This window comes from Gymnoscopelus microlampas, assembly GCF_963454915.1.
Source record: "Gymnoscopelus microlampas genome assembly, chromosome: 15".
In the NCBI taxonomy this organism is placed as follows: domain Eukaryota; kingdom Metazoa; phylum Chordata; class Actinopteri; order Myctophiformes; family Myctophidae; genus Gymnoscopelus; species Gymnoscopelus microlampas.
In genome coordinates this window covers 3691411-3703925 of record NC_139952.1, presented here as the reverse complement: position 1 = coordinate 3703925, position 12515 = coordinate 3691411, and the positions used below count along the sequence as shown (strand labels likewise).

General features: G+C 44.5%; 1 protein-coding gene across 1 annotated transcript in view; it reads right to left on the bottom strand.

Moving 5' to 3' along the window:
• Window positions 1-9958: 9958 nt before the first annotated feature.
• Window positions 9959-12515, bottom strand: part of lrp12 (low density lipoprotein receptor-related protein 12) — a 30356-nt gene continuing 27799 nt past the window's right edge. The window contains exon 11 of the mRNA XM_084081198.1: window positions 9959-11221. Coding sequence (XP_083937324.1) covers window positions 10112-11221 — 1110 coding nt within the window. The 3' untranslated portion in view covers window positions 9959-10111. The remainder of the gene's footprint in view (window positions 11222-12515) is intronic.

The window sequence follows — 12515 nt, the reverse complement described above, 5'->3', positions numbered from 1 at the left end:
AGCCCCATACTCTGTGATATATTGTTGCAATAAGCAATTGCACTGTTATTAAGTTCTTTAGACCACAATGTGCCATCTAATACATTATCAGCACTATTATCTCTCAGCTGCTTATCAAACCTGAGTAATATGAATATTTAGTTTTCAGCATGATGGTCCAGGATATCGTTGTTTAAATCATATAAAGTAATGCTCAAGATTTTAGCACATCTCACACACAACTAACACAGATTACACCAAACTGATGCTTAAGTTATCAATACATTCAGAGTGAATTTGCTACTGTTCTCTAATTTGGTTGAGATTATAAGAATTAAGTGTTTAGTGACTTACCGTGTTCTCTGTTTGCTCCGTAACAGAAGGAGAGATGCATAGGCTGTTCACTGTGCACTGTCTTTATAAAGCCTGACTGCCTTTCTGATCATGGTCACATGTACTGTGTGTGTATGTGTGTGTGTGTGTGTGTGTGTGTGTGTGTGTGTGTGTGTGTGTGTGTGTGTGTGTGTGTGTGTGCGTGCGTGCGTGCGTGCGTGCGTGCGTGCGTGCGTGCGTGCGTGCGTGCGTGCGTGCGTGCGTGCGTGCGTGCGTGCGCACGAGTATTGTATTTCTATACTTATGAGGACCAAATGTTCCCACAATTATAGTAGAATTTGAGAAATAGACAGAGAGGACCATTTGTTTCCCTGGTCCACACAAGAAAAATGGTTGTGATTATAACATATTTTTAGAGGTTTACAATAAAACAAAATAAAATCAGGTTGGGGTTAGTGTTAGGATTAGGCATTTAGGTTAGGTTTAGGTGTTAGGGTTAGAGTTTTTTCACCAAAAGAAGCCGATCTGCAAGCTCACAACGTGTTGACGTGTTTTACAGATTCAGGTCAGGATCAAAAGAGACACCCAGGTTTCTAGCAGTATAGGTTTTAGATAGCAGCAATAGTAGTGAGAATGAAACACTAGAACAGGCAAGAGTGTCAGGTAGAAAGCGTCGATGATGCTTAATGCCATGTGAGGCCACTTATTCATCATATTGTAATTGCACAATTACAATTACTTACACACCGACCCGAATGAGAGAGGTAGGCCTACCGAACAGACACACGAACGCACGCACACATTTATATAAAGAATGCTGCAATTTCTCGTTGCCACCCATCTTACAATGTGTTTTATTTATTCTTGTCTGATGTCCATACAAAGGGTTCAGTACTGTCTCCACTAGTCAACCATAAACTGTTTTACATGAGACATGCAGAGCTGGTTACAAACGTAAATTCTTATACTACACTGCTCAAAATAATTAAGGGATGAAAGTGTTCCCTACATTTCTTTGAGCAGTATATATTCTATAGGCCTACTGTACATAGATTGGTCATATAATGACCTGGTGGCTTCAATTTCTTGCAATATTTTTGTAATAAAATAATTGAAATGTCATGCTTAAGCGGCGACGGGACGCGTGCGGGTCGGTCCAGCTGGCCGTGTGTGTTTGTGTGGGGACTCGCTCGCCTATTTGAGCTGTTGCAGGTACAACACTCACTTTTCATCCCTGATATACTATCTGTGCACAGTGCATAACCCAAACTGCATAATACTTTCTGTGCTCATATCCCCCGACGGGTATGGTCTAGTTCCACAGAAAGCTGTTGAAATATAAACATTTGAGGAACTGGGGGTGAGTGACATGGATTTCACAGCGGTTGTGTAAATAAACAGCACACAATCATCTGGGCTTCCTCCAGCTTGAACATTGAACATTGCACTGGCTTCTGATACTATCAATGCACTGTTTAATTGCATAATCATTATGTGCTATAATTATGTATTATAAAGTATTATTCAAATTGATTACTATAGTGTTATATATGGATATTGAATGAAATTTGATCTCTGTTGTGTTAATCTTCTCTTTTTTTTCTCGTTTGTTTGTTTGCTTTTTTCTTGTTTTCTTGTTGTTGTTTTTTTTTCCTTTACTGTACGTACATTTTTTGGGATGTGAAAAGGATAAATAAGCCATTGGCTTCAGCCTACACCTTTTTGGTCTAACCCATATGTTTGGATATGATATGATATAATGAATACATTGAATTTGTCCTGTTATGACCAAAATAAATGATTACTACTACTTACTACTACTGAATGGGACATTATCACGTGTAATCAGGCGATTGAATGGTCTGAGTAGGTGAGATACTGACCTACCCACGTGCAATCAGACTATTGATTGGTGAGATACAGACCAATCATGATTTACGATTCTGTGCCTATCGGTACATAACTCAGATGGCGCTGGGTCGGCTCAAGCGAACGTCGCAACGTTCGGCACGGCAACTCGCTCGCTTTAGCTCGCTCGGTGGTGCCTCTCGTGGCTACAGTTCGCTTGAGACGGCGCGCCTCCGACACGGTCCGAAACAATATACTTTATACAAAACACCTCCGTCAGTAGGTCAGCATCTCTTGATTAGACCCAATCAACAGTCTGATTAAACGTGGGTAGGTCAGTATCTCACCGAGATCATTCAATCGTCTGACTAAACGCGATGATGTCCCATTCAGTGCATTGACAGCATCAGAAACGGTGAACATTGAGGCAGAGAACATGATATGGTTCCTCTTGGCCACTGAGACACAGAGCATTTAGTGGTCAATCTTCATGGGTACAGACCATAGACTGTATAAATGAGATGGACAAAGCCACTCCCCTGCTTTCTACAGACCGAAAATGAAGCCGATTGTTCCAAGACTGTAGGTCCGCCATCTTTCAATATCGCGTCATATCGCGTCATATCCTGCAGAATGAGACCAGACCATTATTGGTTGGGTAGCTTGTCAATCAAGAGCGGGGGCGGGGAATGAATGCTATTGGTTGTGTAGCTTGCCAATCAAATCATCCCGCCCCTCCTAGAGAATAGCCTACTTTATCGTCAATTTTAAAATAAATGGGACCATAATTTAGCAAAACGCATATCCTGATGATTGAAAGGAGACTTTAAACTAGCGACTGGAAGCATATAGAATTTATGACAATTTTTATTACGGTAAGAAAATCTAGTCTAAAGTTTGTCTAAAAACCCATTCACTTGCGTTAAAATAAATTCTTTCTGACACCGCAGGTCGGCGCAGGGTAAAACAGCGCCACTCTGGCCATTCATAAGCCTCCGTGTTGGGCTCATCGTAAATATCCAAGACTTGCCCCTTGGTACAGACACATAGTTGGAAAAAAGATGAAGCGATGTGTATATCCAATCCAAATTGTTTCATGTGCAGGGTAAACAACAACAGCAACAATATAATGTGTGACATAACAGGAATAGGCTCTATGCACAGCAGCCATATTGCAAAGAAATTGGGCCTCTTCTTACATCCTTCACAGGTGTTACCAATGATACTAATGAAGGCGCTGTTCCATTCTGGTCAGGGTGCTGATATCGTGCATGTTGGCTCACTAGAAACACTCCATTTTGGTTCCCAAATGGCCCCTTATGGTGGGTGTGTAACTCTGAGAGTGTACAAATGGAACCAAATGGACCCTTACGGGTCCATTTGGTTCCATTTGTACACTCTCAGCGTTATGGGGGTCCTTGAAAATAAGACAACCAACCACTATGCCACACTAAATGGAACAGAGCCTTAATTAGTGTCATTGGTAACACCTGTGAAGGAAGGGGCCCAATTCATTCCCAATATGGCTGCTGTGCATAGAGCCTATTATGTTATCCCTGTGACTGCTAGTATCAGTATGTGAGAGGGGTCACACCACATCGGTGTGTATGTGTACGAGAGAGCACCATATCATCACTGTTGGGTGGAAATCTTGTAGGTGCAAAACCAGAGCTGGATCCCTGAACAGGAAATTTGGTCGACTGCGAGACACATCGTTCCAGAGCCTGATCCTGAATTTCAGAAGCTGAACCAAAAAGCCCCCTCTGCTTCTTTCAGTTCACTCTCAGTTAGAAAGGTGTAGTGATATTGTGTGGTTTGTCAGGACCACACCATCGTTGTGAAGTTGTTGCTGATGAGACAAATACAATACTTAAAACATTGCAAAAATATTCAGTTACTTTATTCTTTTTCTCGGCAGAATTCATATGAAATGCTGTGGGGTTTTGTCGGAGAGTGTCTTTTCAAGTATAGCCTTTCTACACTGTGCAGCTTTTGCTGATGAGACAAATGCATTTCCCATTCGACTTGAGAAAAAATAGAATCATATGCTGCCATGTGTTAATTCACGCGTGATTTGTAGGGTTCAGGGTTCACATTTAAACCAGCAAACCTGAGTCTATTTGGACGGTGGACGATACAAATGAAAGTTTTTGTCTGGGTGTTCAACTATCACGGTCAATCAAACCCCAAAGCCTAAGCCCCTCGGGATCCAGCAGATGAGACATGGGAGTCCACCCTGCTCTATAACAACTGTAACAACTGTATTTTAAAAATGCTACAATTTCCCAATAGTGCCTAAAACAGCACGCACACATGCAAATTTGAACCCGGTTTCCTGCACAAGTAATGCATTTGAGTCAGATTCTGTGTCTATTGGTGAGACATGACACAATCTGAAAAGAAGAGCAGGGAAACAAAATACAACCGACCCAATTGCATAAGTTTATATATTAGCATAATCTACCATACAGACACAATTACATTTTATTCATAAAAAAAGTTTCATAGTGCCGCTTCAAGTTGGCCATGCCGGGTGAGTTGCATTTCTTTCTTCTGCGGTTCAATATCTGTAATGAAAATTAAAAATATATATGTTCATGTTTTATTATTATTTTAACGACTTGGTGTTTTAACTAACCCTGGTGTTCCTATTTTGGGAATGTCATTACATTTTCAAAAGTTTTCAAAAATGTACAAGCTCACAACACGTCGGTATGCAACATGTTGAGAGCCATCAAACAACAAGCTATTTTCGAACGCAATTGAAATGTTTTTGAAAATATAAAACAAAAACAAAAATATTGCTTAAGACTTAAGGCTAAAGATGGTTACAAGAGGCCAGCATTAAAGTCCATAAAGAACGGAAAAGGCTTGCACACTTGACAGGCGGACGTTGAGGCTCTTTAGACGCAAACATTTAGAATATTTAGTGCAAAAAACGGCATCACTAAATGCAGGTTTTGCCCATGTTGGCTATAAGTAGGCAGTAGGCCTATCAGCTGATAGGCAGAGAAGCTGGTGGAGGTCTGAGTGCCATCCATCAGCCCATAGACCATATTCACACGGCGGCCATGTTTCTATGAAGTCAATGAAAGTAGCCACCCCGGGTGGCGGCACTTTCAATGTTAAATTCCAATATGGCCGCCGTGTGAGTATGGTCTTGGTAAGAAAATGGACACCATATACTGTAGACCTACTACTGCACATAATACAGTACAACCCATACAGCAAACAAACATGGAATCAATCCATCTACAGGCTCACAACGTGTCGATGTAGATCGACTAGTCTTTTTGAACTATTTGAAAAAGGTTTTTAACCCATTAAGACCTGGAACTGTGTCATTTTTAGATTTGAGCTAAAAAGCATTATTTTACACTTTGGGCTATTCAAAAATAGATACAAGCGAGCTTGTAGATCTGCTATTTTTGAAAAATCGTGAAAATGTGTGCAAATCTTCTGAATATATATATTTTTAAAGCGAACATTTTTAACTCAAATATTTGCTTCTGGGGGGTCCCTGGAACAAAATATTTTCATGGGAGTCCGCGGCCAAATGCATATAATTTTGGGGGTCCTTGACATGAAAAAGATTGAGCACCACTGATATAGAAACATACGTTTTTCAGAATACTGTTGAGATTTAGGAGACATGTAGAATCGGCTTCAGGTCTCAATGGGTTAAAAATAGTAAAAAAAAAAAAAAAAACTCACCCTCAACGTCGACAAGACCAAGGAGCTGATGGTGGACTTCAGGAGGGCCGAAGAGAGAGCATGGGCCCCGTCTTCATCGATGGAGCTGCAGTGGAAAGGGTCAGCGAGTTCAAGTTCCTTGGAGTAGGCCTACTACATGGAGGAGCTCAAGCGACACACACACACACACACGCCACGAGAGGAAAAAGGCCCGGCAGCGACTATACTGGTTTCGCCCACCTAAAGAAGTTGGCCTTGTTGGACCTTTTTGCTTTCCTCATGGACCTACCTGTGAAGCAACCTTTTGTGGACTATGTGGTTGAACTTGACCCTCACCGATACTCTGCGCCTTAAAGGGTTAGTTCACCCAAAAAATTACTTTTTTTCTATCGATTAGTCACCCCATATTTTTTAGTTTTTTGTCGCATTCCTAAGCCAATAATTTGATGACCAGCGGTGGCTGGTTCAGTATGAGACACAAAGGAGACTCTTTAGCTGAATTCCATTCCCCAAAGCTCGGTCACTCTCCTCGCTTCCTCCACTCGCGCCTAAGCCCCGCCCCTGCGAGGAGCCGAGGATTATTTGCGAGGACAGAGTGGTCGAGCGGTTTCCCTCAAAGGATCGGACTGCACTCTGCGTCATTTCAAAGCGACGGCAAATTCCGCGATCACACAGCTCGACCAGAGACGTGGATGAAAATATACATGCATAGAATAATATGCAGGTATAGAATAATACAGAATATAAGAATAGACAATTCATCAATGTGGATGGCCACATCGTTATCTTTATAGTTAACATTGTTGTGCAAAGCCATTTATTCCTGAAATAGTGAATGAAGCGCCAGGATGAGCAAACTTACATTTATGTAAGTTTGCTGACCTGTCCCTCTTCTTGCTCGTACAGTCCCCAGAACCCCAGTACAAAAATGTATTCCATGAAGTGTAGATGCGTGGCAAAAAGGAAACGTCGCAGCCGAGGGGCGCGCAGAACGGTGGATGCATATTTATAGCAGAAACAGGTTCACATTTAACTATAGCCGTCCTCGTTCAATTCTGAACCGATTCTTAAAATGTGAAATTCTCTATTAGCTGTGAAGGGTCTTCTTTCATGTGTATCAGTCATGATTGTTTCGCCATCAAACAATATCAAGCAAAAAGGAAATATCGGCGGGTCCTTCTTCTCCATCGCGCTGCTCGCGCACCTCTCGTCCTAAAACACCTTCGCCCCGGGTCTAATCCGGCGGCCTCGGCCCGCGAAAAAAAATGGGGCAGTGTGTTTTAGGACGAGCGTTCCGTTTTCCACCCGTTTTATTTTATTTTTCTTCATCCCAGAAGTTAACAATGTTAACATAATCTTTGTCACAGTCATTTATAGTAGGCCGTGCACTGCATTGAGGCATGCACGAAGAGAAACTATCAGCTTTTGAGACAGAATATGTGTGCACAATATATTACAATGAAAATTGTATTATGCTTCATATCATACAACACAATAAAGCCAGTGGCTTGTTGCGGTCTATTCAGTTACTTTACACTGCGTGTGTGTGTGTGTGTGTGTGTGTGAGTGTGAGAGAGATGCGCAACGAGTGAGTGGCGGGGGGGCGAGGGGGGGATTTTCGGTATTGGAATTTGGCTTGTGTGTCTCATACCGGAACCGCTGCCGATCATCAATTCATTGGCTTAGGAATGCGACCAAAAACTAGAATACGGTGTATCGACAAAATAGAATATGGGGTGACTAATCAATAGAAAAGATCGAGAGAAGCCAGGCTTCTGTCAGTATGTTTGTCCATCCTGTGACAGACGCATTGATTGAATTCATTATTGATACATATCAGTCCATTTAAAAGCAAACTGAATGTGTTCAGCTCATTTCAATATTTATTATCACAGACAACAGAATTCTCAACATTTATGCTTATGCCACAATTTTGTTTACAGTTTTCTTTTTTTTTTTAAAGAAGTGAACGGAAGAAACATTCTCCGTTTCAATCTCTTTCCCACATAAATAAAAAGTCTTATTTCTAAATTGATAATTTTGTCATCAGTGACATTCTGTCGGATAAAATCGTGGTGACATCATTGCATCATCCTTGCTTTATAACAGGCGGCGCGGCATCTCTGCTGTTTAAACACCTTTTTATCACTTAACAAAAAATAATAACAATAATAATAATAATATAGAGCACAAGACAACTGGGACATGCATCTCAGGTACCAGCTACTGAAATTAATATCAATAATAATAATAGTAATAAATATACACACTCACACCAGCTCATCTGAGTACCAAAAATGTAACGAACCAAATAAATAGAACCGCTGGACTAGTCGACTAGTAGTCCAGTGAACAAGTACCATTAACCCATTAAAACCAGGACAGCATCTGTGTCATTTTAGATTTTAGCGCGTCCTTGGGCGGGGGGGGGGCAAAAGTAGTTAATATAGCATCAATTATTTTAACCACATAAACCATTATTTCATACTTTGGCTATTCAAAAATAGCAGATCTACAAGCTCATAGCGAGTCACTTCGTGCCACGCTATGAGCTTGTAGATCTGCAGTTTTTTGAAAAATCTTGAAAATGTGTGCAACTCTTTGAATATATGTATTTTTTTTTAAAGCGAACATTTTTTAAATCTTTACTTCTGGGGGGGTCCCTGGAACAAAATGTTTTAAGATGGGGGGGGTCGGCGGACAAATAAATATCATTGTGGAGGTTGACATGAGAAGGTTCATAGCACCGCTGATATAGCAACCTATTAGGATAGTAGAATCGGCCTCAGGTCTTAATGGGTTAAACCACTGGACTAGTACTAGTACAGTGTTTCCCAAACAGTGGGTCGGGACCCACTTATGGGTCGAGGACCAATTTTCGTGGGGTCACGAGTAAAAATCCCTTTGTTTTTACCCTCGTTTCCTACAAAAAAAATATGAATCATTATTTCATAAGATTTTCAAAATATATTTAAAAAAAAGAATCCCCATAATATTTTGGGGGCGGGGGGCAAAAAAAGAATGTATTAGAATCATTTTCAGAATAAAAAATAAATAAATAAATAAACAAACCGCAAGAAATCGTGAAAATAGCCGACCTACAAGGCTATTTTCACCATTAAATAGGCCTTAAGTGTTTCATTCATGATAATTATTTTTTACAAGTTCCAAGAGACATCAAATTTCCCTCCTGGGGTCTCGAGCAAAAAACGTTTGGGGAAACACTGGACCAGTGGACTAGTAGACCAGGATCAGTATTATTCATATTTTCTGGATGTTTCTTTTTTTTGTTGTTGCAGTAGACAGCAGGTACAGCCGTCTAGGGACGGTTGGGTAAAGAGGGAAGAGAGAAACCTCCCCAGTCGGACCAATAAGTACCAGGTCCAGTAAACAGTACCAGGTCCAAAAAGCGTACCAGTTTTGTTCGTAATTTATGACTGTTTCGTCACCGTGTTACACAGGTGATCGTACCACGGGGGGGAGGGGGGGGAGGAAAGGTCCCAGTCACCGATGGTTCCCCCCCACCCGCCCAGCAACAAGAGGGGGGACCATAGTAAAAGGACGGACCAGCAGAGAAATAAGTGACCGTGTTCGTGTAGCCGTACCGACGGGGTCGAAGGTCATTTTGGCCATCGTTCCAGAGTTGAAATAATGCAGGAAAACAAGCAGAACCAGAGCCCAGTGAGTCAGTCAGTGAACAGAAACCAGTCTTTCCATTCAACCTGTGGGATTGTTGTGATGTGGTTTTTCTTTAGGTCTTCTAACTTTGTGTTCGGGGACCCCCAGGGGTCCAAATGTACTCTGAGAGTACAAATGGAACCAAATGGACCCTTACAGCTCTATAACTCTGAGAGTTTACAACTAGAACCAAATGGACCCTTACAGGTCTGTAACTCGCGAGTTTACAACCAGAACCAAATGGACCCTTACAGGTCTATAACTCCGAGTGTGCACATGGAACCAAATGGACCCTCACAGGTCTATTTGGTTCCATGTGGACACTCTCAGAGTGTAAATTGGGGTCCCAGAGATCAAACCGGGGGGCCCTTGAAATGAAAAAAGGTTCGATTTTAGCCGTTCGTACCGAGGGATGGAACCGTATTTGACGTCACAATGGTTCCACTCTCCAGCAAAAAGGGGGAGGGGGAGGGGGGGCCGCATTTAAAGGACGGACCAGACAGGACTCATTCATTAGGGGGGAAAACCACAGTGTGTTTGAGTGGGTTAGTAAAAAGCTGAGTGTTTACTCCAGTCTTCATTAGCAGAGCAGCAGCAGCTCGTCATCACTGTGGGCTTCCAGACACTGGGCGGGGATCTGAGCCGTGTGGACCTTCCCACAGCGCTCACACGGCCCGTCCCTGTTGCTGCCGCCACCGTTGCGCTGGTGGTGGTGGTGGTGATGATGATGATGATGCCGCTGGGCGTGGCCTGAGGAGGAAGAGGAGGCGGGGCGGGGCTCCGGCGGCAGCAGGGGCCGGCAGACCTCGTTGGCGCCCGCCAACGAGGACGACGAGGAGGCGGAGTCAGAGTCGGAGGACGCCGGCGGGATGAGGAGCTCCACGTCGTCCTCGTCGTCTCGGCTGGCTCTCCTCTCCGCGGCGCCGCCGTTGTTGCCGTTGCTGTCCGCTAGGTGGCGCAGCGGGCTGGTGTTCTGCTGCTGGTGGTGGTTGTTGTGGGCGGGGCGCAGCCAGCGAGCCCAGGCCAGGCTGCGGGCCAGGCGGCCCAGCGCAGAGCTCAGCTGACCGCCGCCCGCGGCGGGGGGCGGCGCGGCCGCCGCGTGGTGCTGCGAGGGGGGCGCGGCGTTCGAAGCGGGACCGCGGGGGGGCGGCGCCGATGCCACCGCCGCCACCACCACCGCGGTGGGGCCGGCGGCGGCGGCGGGGGGAGAAGACCCGGCCGGGTCCCTGGTGGTCGTCGACGTCACCGAGACGATGGCTTCCACCGCCACGGCCGGGGGCGTTTTCTGGGGGAGAGGCGGCGCCACCGGGCCTCCCGCCGACGCCGCTCCCCCGCCTCTCTCCCGTGCTCTCTCCCCGTCCCTCGCCCCTCCCCCTCCTCCTCCTCCTCGGTCGCTCTCCGTGTCCGTGTCGTCAGAGTCCAGCGGCAGCGGGCCGCGCCGGCCACTCCCGGTGACGCCGCCGCCGCCGCTCCCGGCCACTCCTCCGGCAGCGGTGCCGTCCTCCGGGTCGCCGGAGGAGACCAGCGCCAGGGAGCCCGACCGGCGGGAGCGGGACAGGCGGAACAGACGTCTCCAGAGGTTGCCGCCGCCGCCACGGCGGCTCGACGACGAGGAGGACGAGGGAAGGCGGAGGGAGGTGAAGCCCAGCTGAGAGCGGACGGCCAGGCGGAGGTTCTCCAACACGGACGCCTGGACGGACACACAGACACAGACGTTTAGCATTAATACCTCTGGTTGGTACATGAGTATGAGTAGTAGTAAAAAATAGAACCAGGAGACCTGGTACTGCCAGACCCCTAGTGGTTGAAATCTGAATGGCCGGACTTCGCATGACGTGTGTGCAGAGGAAAAGAGGGACAGAAAAGAGGGAAAGAAGGACAGACCGACAAAGCCTCATGTAGGCCGACCCCCTGGGTCTGGCAAATATATATGTATACTGTCCATATGTCAACTTTTTATGTTTTTTTGGTCAATTAACACTTAACCTGCCAGAGTTATTTCAGATTTTTTGCAGTTGTCTGCCAGAGATTTTTCATTGAAATTAAAAAAGTACTCAGGAGCCGAGATACAGAATTTTTACGTTTTAAGTTAACAAGGAAGTGGATAGGAGTCTAGATCTTCGAAAAATCATATCTCCTTGGTCTTTGGGTCAATTTATATATTTCTTTTTTTCTAAAAACGCATATATGCGTTATTGGCAGGCAAGTGATGGATTCTATAGAACGCATATATGCGTTATTGGCAGAAAATGAGTTAAAGGACAACTTTGGTTTTTCACAACCAAGGTTTATATTTAGGTTTCGAGAGCCTGTAAGGCTTCGAACCCTATTACATTCCTTGGCTTTCATTATTATTATTATTATTATTCTTCCGCCGTTTTTGCCAGTTCTGGCCTAACCGCCTGGTCACTTCTTATGAAATTCGGCAATATGGTAGAGGGCTATGCCAAACGGCGAAAACCCGAAACTCACAACCATTGGCCAAAGGGTGGCGCTGTAGCACTCAATTGAACATGCCAACTTTGAACAGGTACAGCTCATGCCCTGTTCGACCTACAGCCATGAAACTTCGATACACACATGCGTCTCCTCATGCCTAACAACTTTCGCTGTTTGACTTTTGACCTCTGACCTTTAGATCTCCCACCATTTCGAATTCTATGAAAAGCAGTAAAAAGCAGTAAAAAGCCTACTCCTCCTGGGATTTATGAGCAATCTGTACGAAACTGTATACACATGAACTTTGGACCAATGCCGACAAACGTAACTTAGCGGATTTTCCATAAGTGAAAACGTTAAGCTTTTATAAGCCAATGAAAATTGCAGCTTTTTTTAAATTATTCATCTGCCCCTAACACATACATGCAGACTCACATTTGTTTGACACTTTGCAATATTGTAGAGGGTCCTTCCAAGTATCACTGAAACCAATCTTACTCCAATTGGTCAAAGGGGGGCGCTATAGCAATTTTTTGAAAATGCAA